Source organism: Microtus oregoni, unplaced genomic scaffold (genome assembly GCF_018167655.1).
Source record: "Microtus oregoni isolate MIOR12 unplaced genomic scaffold, Mior012 000022F_ref0000154, whole genome shotgun sequence".
Taxonomy (NCBI): domain Eukaryota; kingdom Metazoa; phylum Chordata; class Mammalia; order Rodentia; family Cricetidae; genus Microtus; species Microtus oregoni.
The window spans coordinates 6,089,124-6,108,691 of record NW_024543081.1 but is presented as its reverse complement, the minus strand read 5'-3'; the positions used below and the strand labels follow the sequence as shown (position 1 = coordinate 6,108,691).

The 19,568-nt window shown below is 51.5% G+C and overlaps 1 protein-coding gene across 1 annotated transcript in view; it reads left to right on the top strand.

Annotated features, from left to right (window-relative positions):
* Positions 1-4,424: 4,424 nt before the first annotated feature.
* Tafa5 (TAFA chemokine like family member 5) overlaps positions 4,425-19,568 on the top strand; it is a 199,123-nt gene continuing 183,979 nt past the window's right edge. Inside the window, exon 1 of the mRNA XM_041672409.1 lies at positions 4,425-4,816. Coding sequence (XP_041528343.1) covers positions 4,705-4,816 — 112 coding nt within the window. The 5' untranslated portion in view covers positions 4,425-4,704. The remainder of the gene's footprint in view (positions 4,817-19,568) is intronic.

Genomic DNA, 19,568 nt, shown 5'->3' with positions numbered 1-19,568 from the left:
ATGGGGTATTGAAACCCTCCTTCCTGCATTAGGGCTGGTGCCTGCACAACTGGTAATCGCTGTTCAAAGCGGCTCCTCATCTCCACCAGCAACTCCCTGAAGGCAGTTTATGTGCTCAAGTCTGGAGCCTGATGCCTGGGCGTCCTCAGGCGGCTTACTCTCTTCTGGGAAACGCCTTGTCATGTGTTTCCTTCCTGCCTGCTGCTAACTCTTCTCTCTGCTGTGCCCTTGTCCCGTCTCATCGCAAGGTGATCCCTCCTTGTTTGAGGTCATTCCCTTGCAGCTGACCAGGAACTGTCTCAACATACATGAAGATCAAATTCACAGCCTTTGTACCAGAAACCCTGAGGCACAGAGGCCATTTCAGTCCTGGCCATATCCTTGTGATGCTGCTGAGCTCACTGTGGTCTCCAAAGCTCGCAGGTGGGAGAGGAAGCAGACTCTTACCACTAGGTCTGTAGTCTAGCCTCTCCTCCAGTTCCCATCTTGGCAGACAAAGGTATTCTCTGTAAATGTGCACAGCAGAGAAATACAGAGACTTGGAAGTCTGTGTTGAACACAGGCTTGCTGCTGTTGCTGGAAGAAGAGCAGGTTAAGGACAGGACACACAACTTGTCCCCTGAACATCTGGCCTTCTTGCCATCCATAAAGAGTCCCTATAAACAGGATTATCACTTTTTGACGTCAGCTTCCCTCTCCACCATCTCTGTAAGGACAACCCTATTTTTGTGTCAATAGGCAAAGATCTGAATTCAGGGTCTTTGGGTGCTTTGGTCAGCCAGGCGTCTGGGACAAACAGCAAAGGTGACACTATGGAAGACACAGATGATGGAAAGTCTTGCCAGCCTGTGGCTCAGTCAAGCAGAGTGGGAAACACTGACAGCACACCTTGAGGTGCTGAAACTTTCCCACAAGGACAGGGAGTGCTTGTCCTGGGCAAGCTCAGAATCCCCCCCCCCCACCCCCAGGAGCTCACCCTTTCTGTTATATATACTCTGTGACTGATGCTGGAGCCACCAGGCTGGATGCTTCTGGTTTGGCCATGTCTCTTGGAGTTCATTGACTGTGAACTGGCCTTTTGGGAGACCTGGGGTTCTCCTCTGGCTAAACAGTCACCATCTCTTTTATTTCAGGCTTATAGTCAAGGTGAAGGTATGTGATTCTCTAGTAAGCTTCCAGTTTTCACATTTTAAAGTCCTGCTAATTCTGGCTGGTGATCAAAAGGAGCCCGTCAACAATAACAACAAAAATTGTCAATTGATAGCACATGTTGGGTTCTAGAACTGAGCCTCTGTCTCCTAGCAACAGAACTCAGCACTCTGCTTGTCGCCCCATCCTCAATTCCATCCTTGTCTTTCCTGGAAGGAGCATGCTGGGCCAGGCACCTCTCCTTCCGTCTAGGTACAGGTTGATCTTTAGGTCAGGGGTGCTATCCACATTCCAATTGTAGCTTTGAAATCTCTCTTACACTTCCCACAACTCCTGGCCTGTGGAGCCTGAGGTAGAGAACTGGGCTTCTTTAGCCTCCCGTATCTCATGAATACACTTCCATGCTGAATCGCGAGACTCAAGCCAACAGTGGCTCCCCTCACGTCCCTCTCTGCGGGAGTCTTTAGGACTCAACATGAGCCATTCTCCAAAATCTTAAACTTTCCCCAACACTTTATCCACCAGAAATCTCAAGGTCAGAGTGCAAAATAGACCGGGTAGTGCACCTCCGTGTGCCCGGCTCTCAACACTGTCCCTGCCACTTCTCCCTGGGAAAGGGCCGGTTCAATTTACACCTCCACAACTCAGAGACCACATCTTTCCTGCAAAAGGGATTTTCAAACTAAGGCTGTTAGTGTAACAGCATTATTGGGTGGGCAACCAACCAGCATTTTAGGAAAGAAATTAGGGCAGAACAGAAACTACCAGAGCGAGTAAGTGCGTAAGTGCTGTTCTGTAAAACTTTTATTTCAGGTGTGTGTGTGTGTGTGTGTGTGTGTGTGTGTGTGTGTGTCTGTGTCATCAAAGTCTGTCTCTTAACACATCTCATGGAAGTTCTCCCAGCACTTTCCTTACAGTAGCCCAGAACTCAACCTTGGGTTGAATGTTCCAACAGGGGGATTAAGGGATGACTCAGTGGTTAGAAGCTCTTGTTGCTCTTCCAGAGGATCTGGGTTGGATTCCAGCACCTAAGTGGTGGCTCACAAATACCTGTAATGGCAGATCGAGGGGCCCTGATGCCCTCTTCTGGCCACCGCAGCCTGCACAGTGCTGGACAGCAAAACTGCGCGAGCATGTGCAGGCACATACAAGTCATTTTCAAAACAAGCACAAACCTTCAACAGTACCCTTGAATCTTTCTCAACATGATACCTAGCATATGAACGTGCTTGCATTTTCCTTGTGTATTTTTCAGGTCCATTGCAAACTTCTCAAGGAAAGAAAATGTAAATATTATTGTCTCTCTGGCCCTGTGTGCCTGGCATCTAGTAGATACTCAACAGATGCATGTTGTGTGAAGGAACTCCTGTGTCAGAGGAGAATTTCAGGGTGGGCAGTATGAAGGGGGTGTGTGTAAGGGTTTAGGGCTCTTGCTCTTTTTCAGGATAAAAGGCACAGACCAAAGGAAAGTGTGTGAAGGCAGATTCAGACAGCCATGGTATGTAGAACTTTGTAGAAGCCAGCTGAGGGACCCCTTCCTGGGCTAGGGACGGAGATGTCCATCTGGAATACTCAAGACAAGAGGCGCCACCACCTGCCCACTTGAGAATGTCAGGAGACCTAGTTTCTGCAGGAAAGTAAGCTGGGAGAGCCTGTCCTGGAGTAGGTGGTGCCTGGAAAACCTGGATCTTAGACAGGAATTGGAGATTAGTGGGAAAGCCCGTTGGTGGACACGATCTTATTGTAGAAAGAGCACTGCGAGGTCTTAGTGTGCAGTCTGCCTCACATTCACTAGCACAGCCTTGGATGTGTGTATGCTTGTGAGAGGGCGTACTTATGCATTCTCTGCACTGTGTGTAGGTGTTCTCATGGCTTGCACATCTGCATGTGCACATGGGGTATATGCATGTATGTATGTGTGCCTGTGTATTGATGTGGGGGTGTGGCCACGTGTCATGTATACGTGTGTGGAGTATGGTATGTAATGTGGTACACACCTGTGTATATGTGTTTTTCATATATGCATGCTCATGTGCGATGTAAATAGTGTTTATATACCTGCATGTGTGGATGTTTATGTGTGCATATAAGTGGGGGTATGTGTGGCCATGTAACATGTATATTCATGTTGGTGCTTTGTGTATGTACATATGCGAGAGAGTTTGTGCTTGTGGCCATATGATGACGTGTATGAATATGCATATATGTGGGTAGTGTGCATGTACAGGCCTGTGGCATGCATATATGCATGTAGAGTATGTGTCTGTGGAGTATCTTCATGCAGCCATGTGGCATGAATGCACATATGATCTAGCTGTGCTTGTGGAGTACATGCATGTGTGTGTATGTGTAGAGAGGGCCTGGGTGCCTGCCCTTCCTTAGTCCCTCAGTAATTTTCTCTACTTCCTAGACCCCCTAAATGCCACACTGGACCAGGGTGCAAAGCGAAGAGCTCATGCTGGTGGCCACCTAGACTGGGGCTTCAATTAGCATGTCCATTGAGGCGTAGGAAGGGAAGGGGAGTGGACCTCATGGTCATGTACCTGTAGAGCCACCTGGGAAACACATGGACTTATGAGTTATCTCCTGGGCTTCAAGGAACTTACTAGGGACGGTGGCTCAGCTGGTTTGCGGGTGCAAACCTGTTCTACAGTGACAGGCATGTCAGAGGAGCTGTAGCCATTGCTGCCCTCCTCAGAAAACCAGCAAAGTGACTTTGCCCTGTATAGACTCTAGAAGATGGATGAGGAGAGGGATGGCACTCAGGGGGCAAGGAAGAATTTCTGGGCAGGTGTAAAGGAATGTCTTCTTAGGGTAGACACAGAGTTCACAGGGTGGCAAGCTCTGGAGATAGGACAGGGCAAGTGCTCCCAGATGCTCCCTAGTGGACCCACAACATCAGCACAAACCACGGAGCCCTGGTGCTGGGCACATGTGGGGAACGGGCTCCAAGTATCCTTTGCGTGGAATAAACTCTGGGTTCACTCTCCCGGTCCATATCAAACAAGGTCTGGGGCCCCAGTGTCACAGGCCTTCTGTGGAAGCCTCTGGGGGGGTCCTGAGTTAACAAACTTCCCGCTGGCCCTGCTGGTCCTGCGCGCCCAGGGCCCAGGCTGTGGGTATGCTGGGCCGTCTCTGTCGCCATCCAGAGGCTCGGCTGGGGCGCGGCGTCCCCTCTGCCCGCCTCCCTCGCCAGTCCCGGGCTAGTGCGGGGCCCCGTCACGCCGGGCACGCGCTCCAGGCGCGCCGCTCGCACTGGTGACGGGGCGCGCCGAGCTGGGGCGCGCAGCGACGCCCAGAGCCGCGGGCTGGCGTCCCCGGGCGGGAGAGCACGGGCGCGGGCGGCGCGGGCGCGGGCGCGGCGCGGGCGGCGCGGGGCGCAGTGGGCCGGGGCCCGGGCACGGCGGCGGCGGTAAAGGAGCACGGCGACGAGGAGAAGGAAGACGAGGAGGAGATGGCACACGCGGGGCCCGCACGTGGAGGCCGGCACGGGGGCGCGGGCAGGGCCGGCTGCTGAGACGCGCTGCTGCCCCCCGCGCGGGCACCGCGGCTTCAATGGCGCCATCGCCCAGGACCAGCAGCCGGCAAGATGCGACCGCCCTGCCCAGCATGTCCTCAACTTTTTGGGCGTTCATGATCCTGGCCAGCCTGCTCATCGCTTACTGCAGTGAGTACCGTGCACCGGGGCCCCACTCGGGCCTCGGGTCCCCGGGCCGGCCCCTGCCCCGGCGGGGCGCCCCGCGTCGGTGCAGAGTTGCGAGTGCGTGGCGCGCGGTCCCGGGTCTTGGCCACTGCTCCGCTGGCCCGCGAGGGCTGGGTGCAGGCGGCTCCGGGTTCCAGGCACTCCGCTGCCGGGCGCATCAGCCCGAGCGTGCTTCCGCGGACTCGCCAGCAGGGCCGGCGTCAGGCCCAGGCCAGCACGGCGCGTCCCTGCGCGGGGGTGCCCACTGCCCGCCGTGCGGTCGCCACTCTGGCCCAGGCTGGCGACCGAGCGGAACTGCGCGCGCTGAGCTTCCCGCCGGCGACACTCCCTCCGGGGACTTGTGGGGACGCAGCAGCCGAGCCCAAGCGGGACTCCTCAGGCAGGAGCGCGGCTTGGGTGCCAACGCGTGGCGGAGCTTCTTGCGTTTCTGAGAAGCGGGCTCGCCAGATGCTTTCTGTAAAAGGAGAAGTAAGGGGACGGATGCCACTGGAGGGGAGGGTCCGCTACCGCTGTGAGGGTGGTTTGGAGGAATGAATTGGTGACCCAGTGGGTCTGGCAAGGGCTGCGGAGGGAGGTGCGGGCTGGTCGGTGCCTGGCAAGGGGAGCTGGAGCTGGGCTGGACTGGGAGCAGGACGGTGAGTGGTGGTAGGTCGCATCTGGGAAACGATTATCTGAGTCCTGTATGTACAGACTTGGGGCTGATGTGGGGTGGGGAGGCATTGTCCTGCCTGGTGCCTAGTGTCTGGTAACTGGTGGGGTGGGTGAAGGTTGGTTAGCGTCCCGGGCACAGGCTTCATCAGGGACGGGAGCTTGCCTGGTTACTGGCTCCTGCCTTTCTGTCTCTGTGGGAAGGAAGAACTAGTGCCAGGGAACACCTGTCATGGAAAATTGCCACAGGCGGAGAGGGTGGGGGTTGATGAGAACATACGGATTCTTTACAAAATTAAAATAAAATTAAAGGCCATCACCAAGCGATTCCTCCCACTTCCCCCGGTCATTACCAGAACCTCGGGTCTCTTAGCTCCCAATTCCAGCTCCTCCTGTCTCTGAAATGGGATTGCAGGAGCCTCGGAGACTCAAGTTATGGCTAAATTTGTCGCCAGAGTCCTGGGACAACGCTGCCTTAGAAATAGCTCAACCCCCAGCATGAAGGCGTCTTGAGGGAGATTCGATTAGGCCCAGAGCAGGAATTGTCCCAGTTGTTTCAAGCCGTCTGTGTCCCCCCCCAGTGTTGCTGTGGCATCTTCCACTGGGGTTCAACAAGCAAGAGGCTTACTGCTGGCAGCGTTCTAACCTGGTTGCCCTAGCTGCCCTAGGAAAGGAGTACCATGGTGTGAGCCACCAGAGAGTGCCCACTGCTTAGCCTTCTGCAGCCTACTGCCTGCTTTCAGGGGCTACCCAGGTACCTCTGAGGCTTGATTCCTTAGCGGTACAGGAGGAGTTAAAGACAGGTAAACTCAAGAGCTGGACAGGGGCTGTCAGATAACACTTCTGGTGCTATCCCATGGGTGGCACATTCAGGTGTGTATGTGTGTGTGTTGGGGGGAGGGGCCATGGGGGGAGCTGAAATCGGGAGCTGCCATTACTTCCTGGGCAGGTTCTGGTAACAGTATCCTTGGGTTAGATGAGAGCCCAGAGCTACAGACTGGGTCAATAGAGGCAGCTCTACACATGGGAAAAGGACAGATATCCACTAGTGACCTCATCACTCGGCACTTCAGAGTACCACCAAGCTGTACCTCGTATCCACTCCTGTCCCTTGTATTCTAGACCTCAGCGTGAATCAAAATTTACCCTTACCTCTTCATCCTGTCGGCTTGCCCCTTAATCTAACTGGAGGGAAGGAGCCTCATAGACGCAGAGAAAGGACAGGGCCTGCTGTACATGTCTCTGTCTTTATGTCTCGGCTACCAGGGCAATTGGTAAGAATCTTATCCAGAGAACAGAAGTCCTCAGCAACCACATTTTGCCTGTTGTTGCCATCTCCACATAATGGAATAATTGACAATGAGCTAACGTTTTTTTAGACACACCCCATTACACCAGAAATGCAGTTGGAGAAATTAAAACATTGCTCTAAAATACAAAATAACATCGTAATAATTTATAGCTGAGAACTGCAATCCTGGGGGGAAAGAATATTTCGTTTTTCTTAGAATCGATAATGCATAGGAAATGATAATTGAATAGTTCCCGTGATTTCCAGCCTCTCGTTCAACATATCTGGATTGAAGGATAATTAGCATCCTTGTGTGCAAGATGCTTCAGTAAAGGATTTTTTTTTTTTACCCTAACCATCTTTTTGCTACAGAGCAGATACATTTGGGAAGCCGGTGTCCATCTTTTGGGGCTCAGGGATGTTGCCTATAGTGTGTATATTTCTCTGTTACACACATGGTGCTCACTTCCTGGCACTAATCGGAGGAAACTGGATTATTTCCTGGCCTGGTTTCTGTTGGGGGATTCAACTGCTCTTGCCCATTGGATGTCCTTTGCTATGTGCTTGAGATTCATATTAAGGAGGTGGGCTCCACCCTCTGGCTAGAGAAAGACCTGCAGTCCACCAATTAGGATGGTTGCTATGGTGACTCAGCCTTGTCATTTTCAGGGATTGGGGAAGAATTGCCAGGAAAAGCAGAGAGAGAGAGAGAGAGAGAGAGAGAGAGAGAGAGAGAGAGAGAGAAAGGGGAGGGGAGGGGAGGGGAGGGGAGAGGAGAAGAGGAGAGGAGAGAGAACAGGGCCCCTATGAGGCTGATTTTTAAAATGGGTGCTCTATTTCATGTCTGCTAAAAATGTTACTTACAAGGTCCACTTCATAAACAAGCACTCAGCGTGTTTACCAAGGGCTCCCGGTAAAGTTAGATGTTGTGAGAAGGGAAAAGTGCTTTATTCTGGGCTTGGGAAACTCCTCAGACTGTGGCTTAGAAGGGGCTGAAATGTTTGAATTGCTCCAGCTTGTGGAGCAGGAAGGTCAGCTGGCCAGACGCCGTTGTTGAATGAAGTACCAAGGGCTAGTGTACTGTGTGCCGGGCTCACAGCTAAGAGTTCTTCTTTCCACACTGGCTTGTGGTCTATTGGAGATAATAACAGCTAGGAGTATGGAGAAAATGATGAGACTTGTGACACCCGAGCCTTGACTTGGATTCTTGCGAGCCATGTTCAGTTCCAGAATAAAGGAGACTTCTCTAGCGTAGATGGCAAGTTCCGCCTTCAGAGCCGCGTGGTGGACAGACGCTCCCGGCATGTAAATGCTGGAAGAACGGCCTCGTTTCAGAGGACTGGGGAGTCCTGTGCAGGAGAGGCATTGGGGCTGCCTACTTAGCATACATTTTTTTATTTCAAATAAATCCTGCTAAAATTGAATTGTGCCGTTCAGTTAAATCTCATGGCCGCAGCTGCACATAGAAGAAATTACAAACAAGTTTTGAATTGTTTTTAATCCATTAGAATACTAACCGAGCGTAGGCACTTTGCTGGTCTCCAACATGCATTTCCTCTACAAATACAATTTGTGGCATATTTAGTGGCGATGACAATGTACTGTATTCCTGCTGATCAAATGTATTTTCTAGAGTTCTCAAAGAGGTAACATTGAAAATATCAGAGGCTTCAAAGAAATGATGTCTTTTAGGAGTCAGTTGGGCTCTCTCTCTCTCTCTCTCTCTCTCTCTTTCTCTGTCTCTCTCTCTTTGATGAATGTCTGGCTTGAAATGTGCTGTTTCTTTCAGCCACATAATATAATGGTAAGCGGCTTTCCCTGACTGCGTTTAGAGCCCAGGGAGAAGGAAGCAGAGGCGTTTTGCCTTCTCTGAGGGTTTTCTGTTTATAGACCCACAAGAGGCAACTTGGATTTGACTATCCATCTCCTTTTCAGAGCCAGGGCTGCTCCTGGACAGAAGGTCTCAACCACTTCTGCCCTTCCCCCAGCCTCTCCTTCGGGCCGCTTATACCAATGTCTACTGCCTGCTTTACACTTTCACACTGGGCTGGCTTCTTTCTCCCATCAGCTGTGAGTTATCTGGACCTCAGTGAGGTCAGAAGCAGCGGGAACCAGGAGAGAGCTTGACAATGGGAACCAGACAGAAAGGAGCTTGACTAGACAACACTCCTCCCTGTTAAATTTCCAGCCCTGGCCCTGCCTCTACACTCAGGGCATAAAATATGTAGATCAACTTTGGTGGTGTGAAAGTACTTTCAGGTGACTTTATAGATGCAATTATGGGGAAACGTTACGATAATGACACAGTAGACGAGGGGAGAAAAAGCAAAACATTAAAATCCCCATTTCTTTATATAGCTCGGCAGCTGCCTCTTTAGAAGACCTCATTTTTGCTTTAAAACTTGGCGTGCTGGAGTTAATGACCTCTACAGAGTGCAACCTGTCACCTAGGGCTTTACTGATGCCCCGCCCCTGAGATCGCCCAGGGCTACTCTCTGGCTAGCGGCTGGCATCTAGGCGTGGCTGACGAGATTTCTCAGGTGCTTCCTGACAAATGTGTGTTGCTGCTACTGGCTCAAGGCCTGTGAGGGGCTGGAACAGGACCCACTGAGGCTCCTCCTTCCTTCTTAAAGGCTCACTTGCCCTTACCAGAACCTCTGAACTGCCCCAGGGGTTTCTGTGAGCTGAGGTTTCTATGCAGGCCACTGGCATCCCCTGAATGTCACTGACCCCACTGCTCCAGAGTGCACCAACTAAATGAAGCAGCAGCTGGTAAGAGCTGTCCTGGAGCTGAGCTATGGGGCAGGGACAGACTTAGCGTTGGCAGGGAGTCTGGGTGACTTCCTGGCCCTCTGTCACGCAGAGAGCTTGGTGAAGGACTGAAGAGTGCTTTGTAATACCCACTTCTTAAAATTGGTGGCAGAGAAAAGAGGGCACACCCTGTACCTATAAGGAGGTAAGTGGGGCTCCTTTGGGATCTTACCCTCTCACATCCTGGGAAGGCAAGTCCCAGCTTGGCAGACTCTGCCATTAAGGATGGTGAATGGTGGGAAGGACTCCTGTGTCACTTTGTGGTTGGTCTCCCCTTTGCAAAGACCTGTCCCTGGACTCACCTTCCAGGCTTCACAAGGGGAGCCAGAGTGGTAGGTCAAGCTGGAGGCAGAGCCTCTGGCTGTGGAGGAAGGAGTAGACGAGATGACTGCTGTCCTGGCGCTGACATTACTATTGGAAAGAAGGCAGTTGACACAGAGGAAAGACTGGAGAGAGTTGGTAGAGGCCATCTTTGTTCTGCACTCTCTATAGCCCTTGGACTGTCTCCCCTCACCGCCCACCCAGCACTGGGCATAGAGGTGCCGTCCCATCCACCTTGTGGTTAGCCAGTGGCTTCTCAGAGCCTGCCTGTTTGGGCTTTGTTTGCAGAGTGAGAGATGGCTATGACAAGCAGATGGGGCAATCCAGCCCTCAGGGTCCCTGATATCAAGAGAACTGTCACAAGGAATAGACTGTCCAGATTGAAGAACCAGTTGATCATGGCTCTGGGGCATGGGGAATGGGGCATGGGTGCTGTTCTCTGAATGCATATGAAACAAAACACAGAATGCTCAGCCTATACTCCTGATGAGGAAGGAGAATCTGATTCCAAGTTCAAGGTCAACCCAGACAACTTGTGGAGATCCTGACTCAGAATAAAAAGATAAAGAGGTCTAGGGGTTCACGTTTCGGTGGGGGAGTGTTTGTTTAGCATGCACAAGGCCCCGATTTCTGTCTCTCCATTGCAGAGAAAAGCCCCAAACCACAAAGAAGCCAACCCCTATGTAGACTTTGACAAGCTGCTTGTGTTTGTCTTTCTTGCTGTGGAAGACAGACAGACAGACAGACACACACACACACACACACACACACACAGAGCCACCCACTGCTACTCTCCCAGTCTCACCCTGGAGCCTGCGTCTGCTTGCTAAGTTTGTCTGAGTCTGTCTGCATCCGTTGGGATCTTGGGATGCAGAGATCCAGGATGTGAGTTGCTGGTCTACCTGATTATGGGTCTTGGCTCCTTCTCAGCTAGCCATGTCTATCAATTCACTATGGGCCTAGAGCTCCCCATCAAGTGGCCCCACTCATAGGAAGCTTTGCCTGTTAGTTCCTGAGGCTGTGTCCCTCTCCGCTCCCCAGTTTCTCCAAACAACTCTTCCTCCTTTATGCTTGGGGTCAACCTTCCTCTGTGTAGAAAGAATAAGCAGTATTTTTCCTGGAACACTGCAGGTGCTCACTGCCTTCTGCCTATGTTCACAGTGATAGAAAATTCCAGAAAAGGTGGAGTTTCTATCTTACCACAGCTGGTAACCTGGAGGGAAGTGATTGAAATTGCTGGATGGTCCTGGGTCAGCATCAGCTGTTTGTTGTCTTTCTATGACTGGGAAGGGCCGAGAGGACTGGGTGACAGTGTTGGTAAGTGAGGTCTCTGTAGAGAACGGAATTTGGCCACAGGACTAGAGGTGATGCTGAAGAGCAGCAATGGGACCTGGGGACAGGGTCTGGAGACTGAAAACAGGGCCCGGCTGGAGCAGAGAGCCATTTCCTTCTGCAAAGAGACTAAGTCATTCAGATCCCTGAAGACCCTCGGTTCTGCGTTCTGACAGTTTTATTGAAAAGAAAGCAAACAGTGGCATTCCTGACCTGTGCTCACTCTTTTCAAAAGTGTGCCTGGAGAAGAGGGGGCTTCTCGGGATGCTGAGACAGAAGGCTCTCCACCCTCGGGTGAGTTCGTCGTTTGCTTCACTCTCAATCAGCATTTTCTTGACTTCTTTTTGCTCCTTTCTAACTCTGGGCCAGTTGCTCATGGGCACCATAGGCACCTGGACCATCTCAGTGCACTGGAGGACATGAACAGTACCCCCTACACACACACACACACACACACACACACACACTCACACTGCCATAGTCCCCTTTCCCGGTTGTGATGACCAAAGCTGGCCCGAGCCACTTACTTGCCTCTTAGAGACTGAACTGGATGCTCTTGAGTTTCCTGCCCATGGGTCCCCAGTGGACAAGAATGTGGAGGCATCTCTCAGCTTGGAGAATTTAGACTTTGGGCTTCTGAACTACTGACAAGGGGGTGAGGTTTGCATCCCTTCTGAGCTGCATAGCCTGTCGGTGATCCGAGGATGTCCCACTGCAAGGACCCAGTCGGGCTTTCCCCTGCCCAGAAGGCTTGTGTGGGCTTTGTGGATGCTGTGAGGCCTCTTGCTGGCTGCCGGTACTGTTGGAACCAATTCCTGCGGCAGGGAAGGTGTCTCCACAAGTTCCCACAGCTGCTGTTTTCCAGAGCTGGGACCAGCGCGTTTTGAAGGTGGCTTGCAGCCTCCTCTTCGAGGCTTCATTTTCTGTGTCTATCACACATGAAACCGTAGTGCTGATGGTGATGAAGCCATTTAGCGGCAATCAAACATCCCGGGTCCAGCGTAGCAGCAGAGGCGCCCATCAGCCCCTTTTCATCCACCCACTTTCTTAATTATGCTCGCCTCTCTCAGAGGAGGCAGCCCAGTTCCCGCGTGTGATTTCAGTGTTCTGAGGGTGTCGAGAGCCCTTCCTTTCCTCGGTGGGAAGTTCTGCTCCTGCTTGCCGCGGCTTGGCTGCTTCGTTTTAGTGTCTGGGAAGCTGTGGCCTGAAACTGTACATTGTGGGCGTGGAGAGTATGTGTGGTTCTGTTCCAGTCTGCCCCTTCTCTAGGCCCTGGTCACTCTGCCCTGGTTAAGTGCAGGCTCCTTCAGACGCTCTGCGGGGACTCAGTCCCATTTATGCCTGAGTATCTTCTCTCTGCCAATATGCTCTTTTCTTATGGGCACTTGGCTTGGGATTTCTGTGTTTCCGTATCTCAAAGATAAACATGACCCTTTCTGGTTTCTTATTATACATAGGATGGCCACGAGTGCCCCATGGGAGAACTGAGATGTGTGTTCTGGTGTGGTGGTCAGTAGTGAGCATGCGGATGCACACACACACACTCACTTACTCACAGTTACCCTTATCCCCCATATCATTGGACGGAATTGCACATCCTGGCTCTCCCTCCTTGATAGTGTGTATTAAACAAAACCTGTCCTTTGGGTCTCTAACCTCAGTAGCCTTTGAAGACCCCAGGTTGATAGAACAAGAGGGGACAAAGGCTAGACTGTTCTTATGGACCCCTCAAGGTTCATTCATTCATCTGTCCTTCACCCAGTAAGGCAAGGAACTGTAAGTGTGGCCCAACAAAGGGACAATGAGAGCCAGTGAGGAGATGGTAGAGATAGACCCCTGGGGCTCTTGACCCTTGGCACTAGGCCTTCCATGGTCAGTGTCACTTCCTGCTACTTGTGTGCCTTTTGTGCATGTCACACTCCAAGCAAGAGTCTACCTCTCTTCTTTGGGTCCTGGTTCGCCTGCTTGGAATGGATGGTGATCACTGACCGCCAGGGCTGGGGTTTTACCATGCGTGGATTGGAGATGTCTCACTTGGGCCTATGGAGTCTGTGTTGGCTGCCTCAGAATAAAGCTGGAAGGCCACAGCATGCAGCCACAAGTCCCCTTGTACTCTGACATTCTCCCTTGTCATTGACTAAGATGAGGCTATAGTGACAACTGCTTACTTTTGGCTTTAACCCTGTAACCTATGGGGATGTACCTGCCATTCCCTCAGTGAAGCTGGCGCATTTTCCAATGAACATTTCTGCTGTGTTTCGCTTTGATGATCCAAATGAACTCCAGAGGACATGGTAAGTGTCTGGACTCTGGGCATACGCTGATCGCCAAGGTTGATGCTGAGGTGGGTAAGCCTGGAGAACTGGTGGTGGCTGGCTGAATTATGAGCTCTGTGCCTGCAAGATTGGGACGTGAGTCCTAGAGCTCTCAGCTGGTTCCTATCTACCCTTCGCTACCTCTTTGACAGCAGTAGACAATGACATACCTCAGAACCTACCTAGGGGCTTCCTTGTGCCCCCAGAGATGTGGGAAGCCAGAAGAAGCCTGAGCCTGTATGTACAGGCTGAGGTGTGTCTGGTTCCTGAAGCATTTGCAGTGAGAAGAATTGCTCCGGTGAGAGATGCTTAAGTTCATACTGGGGATAGCCCAGAAAGTCAGCCTCGTTGTTACCTTGTTAAAAGATGGCTCTTTCCTTCAGTGGCACTGTCCCCTGTCGCCTGCACTTGGCCATTTCCTTACCCCAGGTCAGCCAACCTATTGTCTCAGAACAGCTGACCCACACCCTGCACTCATCTTGTCCTTTATTCAACCCTGCAGAGGCCTAAGACAGGTGTGGCTACAGCTCCTGCCTGAACTGCTGCCCCTCCCTGTTCAGCCCCTCTTTCCTGTGGCCACAGAACTCACTAGCGTTTGGCTCCTTAGAGAGTCTTGGTTGAATTGAAGAAAGTCTTCTGTTCTGGGCACGGCCAGTCTTCACTCTCAGAGGAGCTCAGGTCTGGCCCCTGCCTGTGAGGGCAAATGCAAGGTCTGTGTTGTGTGGCACAGGGTTCCCAGTGCATCTTTCTGCCCTTCAGCTCTCTGTTCTGTGGGAGATAGGAGGACAGCCATGTCTGCTACTTTCAGGAAGCTCCCGTTTCCAGGCAGCTTAACCCCCAGCACGGGCTTTAGTGTGGAGAGAGAGGGCGTTAAAGGTGGAGGGGCTTTCAGGGTGAGCTGGCCTCACAGTCTTGTCTCTGCCACTGAATCTTCTTAGAAACACAGTGTGTGTCTGGTGGGAGGTGCTTTCATGCTAGCCCCTCTCTGAGGCCTCCATTAGACTCAGGGCGAAGCTGTGGTTGGGCTGTGCTGACTGCCTGTTAGAAATGTAGATAAACAATGTTGACGGTGCTTCTGGCCTCTATCTGGAAGCTCCCACAAGTTCCAGAACATCTGATGAAGTGGGGTGATGGGAACTAAGTTCATCAAGGAGCCCAGAAGGGAGTACTCTATTGTCAGAGACTCCTCTCTCTCTCTCTCTCTCTCTCTCTCTCTTTCTCTCCTCTCTGTGTGTGTGTGTATGTGGTGTGTTTGTGTGTGTTCATGCCAGAGAAGGGTGGAATATTTCCTGATTCTTTCCGTTCACCTTCCAGGCATCCCAGCCACCATGCCTGTTTCCTACACACCATACCCCAGCTGGTAGATGGCTTCAGAGGGATTTCTTAAGAAACAGAATAGAAGTGATACAGTTGTAGGTTCTAGGGTCTGGGGACTTTGGGAGACCCTGTTAATTTCACCAAATGGCCTCACCTGCCATATCTTTTATATCTTGAGCTTCAAGTGGGAGGGACCATTAACCCTCCTAGGCCTCTCCTAGTCTCATCACTGACAGCCATGACCCAAGATCTCTCTTCTGAAGGTTAGGAAGGCCCATGCCTCTGCTTTGTCCACCAATTTCTTTATTCATATCAGAAGCCACTGGGTAGCAGGACAACAGAAGGCCTGATTGACCTGAGAACAGATTTTAAAACCCTGTTAATGTCCTCAACTGCTATGAAACATCCAGGATGAGCCAGAGAGCAATAGATGTGACTTGTCTTGTTTCTGCCGTGCATTTGATTATGTTGAACACCCAAGCGAGCCAGTTTAGAGGAATCACGGAGCCTGGAGCCTGAACCTGGGTGGCTCATTTTAGGGAATATTGGAGCGATCTTTGGAGGTCTCTAGAGGCTCCTCCCTGTGCTAGTTTTTATCAGCTAAAATGCTAAAAGCTCCAAAGGATTCTTAAATGCTGTGTGGCCTCGTGCTAGTGGCCTTCCAGCCAGAAAGATACTTTTACCCTGGTTGAAATTGCTCCTCTCCTGTAGCATTTTGCTACGTGATGGCATATCCTAAATAAAGTGAAATGGGTTCATTAATTGGTGCTAATTTATGTTTCTCGGCTCCGGTGCTCCAGTGGCTGAAAGAGCCAGGCAGAGTCATCTGTAGTCTGCTGCAGAGCTGTTCTCACCCTTTTTGCCCTTTTCCTCGCGGGCTCATTGCTGGGAAGGAGCCGCTGCCTCAGTGTAGGGAGATGAGTAGGAGGCGTTCCCTGAGTCCCACCGATCTTCCCCATCTTTGAGGGTCATGGGGCACTTGGCCTGGGCAAAACTTTCAGCTTCTCTGGAACTGATAATGTGTAGAATTCTAACCTTGGTGAGACACCTTTGGGTCTGAAACTCCACGTGAAGCTAAGTGTTTGGAAACTCGTGTGATAGACCCCCAAGACAGGTGTTGTCCCCCTGGATACCTGAGGAACCCACTGGAACCAATTCTTAACTGGGGACTTGGGGCTTGGCTGCTGGAGATGTTGTAAATAGTGACCCTGGAGAAGTGTGTGAAGACCAGGGCTTGGAGTCCTGAGCTCCCCTGACTAAGAAAAACTCTTAAGAAGTGAGTCCACGTACTGAGGCTTTGGAATTGTGTAGCCGGCAGGCTCGATGCCTCTAGCATTTTTCCTGTTTCGAAACAACTACTGTCCCATTGAGAGGTGGCATTTCTCTGAGGAGACCACAGTTTCGTCTGAATCCATGCTTTTCCTGAGCATAGCAACATACTTCTCTTGCTTGCCTCCACCCCACCCCGATGTTCCAGAATGGAGCAAAAGCCATTTGTAAAGTCACTCTGAAAGCCTCCGACTCTGCAGTGAGCATCAGGGCATCCACAGGGCCGTCATCACAGTGACGCTGAACAAATCCCAGTCACCTACCTCTCCTCAGGTGGCCATGTGGTTTCTCTGGAATTCAGAAGTAGCCAGGATGCTATGGGAAATGAGAACATGTCGGTGTCAGGTAACCTTGAGCACATGGGAGGGACAATGGCTCTAGAGGACAAATCCAGGACTGGCTGATCCTATGCTGGGCAAAATCACAGTGCAGGTAAAAGGAACCAGCCTGCCCATGCCTTCTCTACTCTTTGCATGCGAAATGTATGTTATAACTAAACAAACGTGAATTAAGCACACAAAAAATCCTGAACTTTCTCATAAAGGACCCTCAAGATGCCTGTCAGTATTCAACTGTTTTTGGGAAATGTGACTCACGGGTTCCCTGTCTCACCTGCCACCAGTTCCACACCGGTTGGGGAAGCTGGATTTGCTTTCTGCATTGTCCTTACCTGGATTTCTGCCTGGCTTGTTTGTACATGGGAATCTCTGTTAACTGTGCACTGCCACCTTGAAGTCTGAGGACCTATGGGGCAGACTCTCTGAAAATGTTAAGCTAATACCCACACTCTGAGGCTTTGTGTACCTGCTCCTTACTTAACACCAAAGCAGTAGCAAGTACCCGTGCAAGATCCTTCACCAGGAGCTCACAGAGATCGTTGGCCTGTGGAATACCTCTTGGAAGAAGTGGCAGCTGCCACCTGATGGTGGAGCGTGAGGTGGGGTTTGAGGAGAAGTGGATTGGATCAGTAGAGAAGTCCATTTCCCTCTGATGAAGGACAGGAGTGTGACAAAGACCTTGAGAGAAGGGCAGCTTGGCTAGTGTGGTGTGATGTGGGGCTTGGGGGGGGGGGCGTCTCTGAGCTCACCTTGCCTAAGCAGAAATCCCTGAGAAGCCCTGGCTCCCCAGGAAGACTTACAGTCCCTTCGATCCTTTCTGTGCCCTTCTTTTCTCGTTATAAAATATTTGTTAGCTGTAGACGGTGTGGGATGTTCCACAGCACACAAAAGGCTAAGAATCCTCAGTGTTCTTCATGTTCAGAAAAGCCAGAGCCTCTCCACCCCACAGTGTGGTGTGCCAGTGCTGGGTGATTGGCTCTGTCCCCTCTGGTGGGCCATGGGCCATGTGACTCAGCAAGAAACATTGGCACTGGTTAGCTGACAGGTACTTGCAGTTCCTGAGAGAAAGCCTGTTGTAGACAGTCCACCCATTTGCTGCTGCATCTTCCAGAAGGCATTGTTGGGCCTTTTGAAGTCTCAGGACACACTTCACCTCTAATGCCATGTGTTGGACCAAAGAATACTGTCTGACGACATGGCCATGCGCAAGGCATGTCATGGTTTGAGCCAGCTTCACTGCCTTGGGGCACTATCTTAATCCCCAGGGAGCCACCCATCCCCACAAGAATCCTTTGTTTTCAGCAAGCACATGCGTTTTAAATTCCTTATTGCAAACAGATGGTACCAGCCACTGTATGTATTTCGCTGCAGTGACCCTCCCAGAGGGAGGCCAGACTCACGAATCTCCTTTCTACACACAGAGAAGCAGAGGGTCTTCGAGAAACACCATGGTGCCCTTTTACCTCTGTGTTCGGAGCTCTCACCTCCAGATCAGGCCATGTAGTGTGAATTGCTTCCTGCCCATTGAGAGCTGGGTGCTCACTACTCTTGGTTGCTTCACTGAGCTATTTGACGCTCTACAAAAGATTCCCCATTTTCTTCTATGGTTCTTGGCGCTAGGTGAGCTGTGGAGAACACCACATCATGTCTCTGTGCTTAGCAGGGTAGGGAGCCATGCCCACCAGGGATAGGACAGGCCCTAGGGCAGGTGTGCTGTTCAGAAGAAGCCATATTTGGGGCAGGGTGGAGAAGGAGGTGGGAGGTGACTAGCTAATTGGGTGGAACAGGCTAGATCCTGACTTTGGAAAGATAATGGGGTACCAATCTGGCTTTTCTGGAAAGTTCTCTGTTGTCCCTTCCTGGGGCTAGTGCAGGGCTAAGGAGACTTCGAACAGCATTCAAATGTGGAGGCATTAGCCAGGGACCTTGTCTTTTTAAGAGGGAGCTACTTCTGCAGTAGGCTTCTGGAAGTAGCCCCCTTCCACCCTGTATGCTCTCCAGCCAGGCATGGATGGACTATTGGGCATGTTCTGGCCTCAGAACCCTAACTTCTAATGATGCTATGAACGCTGTGTCCTGGGCTATGGCTCTCCAGAGGGGGTAATTTTGTCTTGGTAGTGCCATGGGCTGGTGACCCTCAGAGTGGACCAGGAGTGCTGCCATAGTGAACCATGTTGACTTTAGTAAAACTGGGTGGTATCAGGAAAAAGATGTGTCAACACGGGCAGAGATCCTTTACCATTCCACACGTCCTCGACGCCCAGACACCAGGGACTTGAAGGAAGCTCTCTGGCATAGTGGGACTCCTCTTTCTCAGGGCTTGGCTTTTGGGGATCCAGGCTTTAGCCCTAGCCTTATCTGCAGTGGCCATGAGCTGTGTGAGAGGGCTTTCCCACTGGCCCCGGGGTCCTCACTATGAGTCAGTATGTTCATCCTGAACCTTCAGTGTAGAGACGACTGTGTATTGTCTTTGGAGCCCTGACACTGGGCCCCAGGCCACATTCATGTTCTTAGTCTCAGTTCCCCTCTCCCAAGCTGCCGTTTCTTGCACTCGGAGCCTTAGGTGGTTGGGAAGGCCATCCTGTCATTATAGACAAGGAAACTGAGGCTAGAGAGGTAGGTGTCTCTTAGATTCAGCTGGGCCTTAAGCGAGGACTTGGCCAGACATCAGGGCTGCCTCTCTTAGAGACACCCAAGTTCATAGCTCGTAGCCTGAACTGGAAGTAGGAGCCAAGGTGCCCAGGAGAGGGGAGATGGAGCCAACAGTACTGAGAGCAAGAAGATGGGCAACTGGAGGCTGTGCAGTCCCCTGGCGTTCCAGGGGTCAGTGGGTCAAGGTTGGTGAATCCCAGAACCTATCTCCCGTTTCCTATCCTGTTAAGCTGTTGCCTCAGCAGTGGCTCTGCCATTGTTCTGTGTAAGTTCAGGAACCATTGCTTCTAGAAATGATGTTGTTTCTGGTGATTATAGCCTTAGGATGTCAGTGGAAAGCATCATGGAAACGTAGTCCTCGA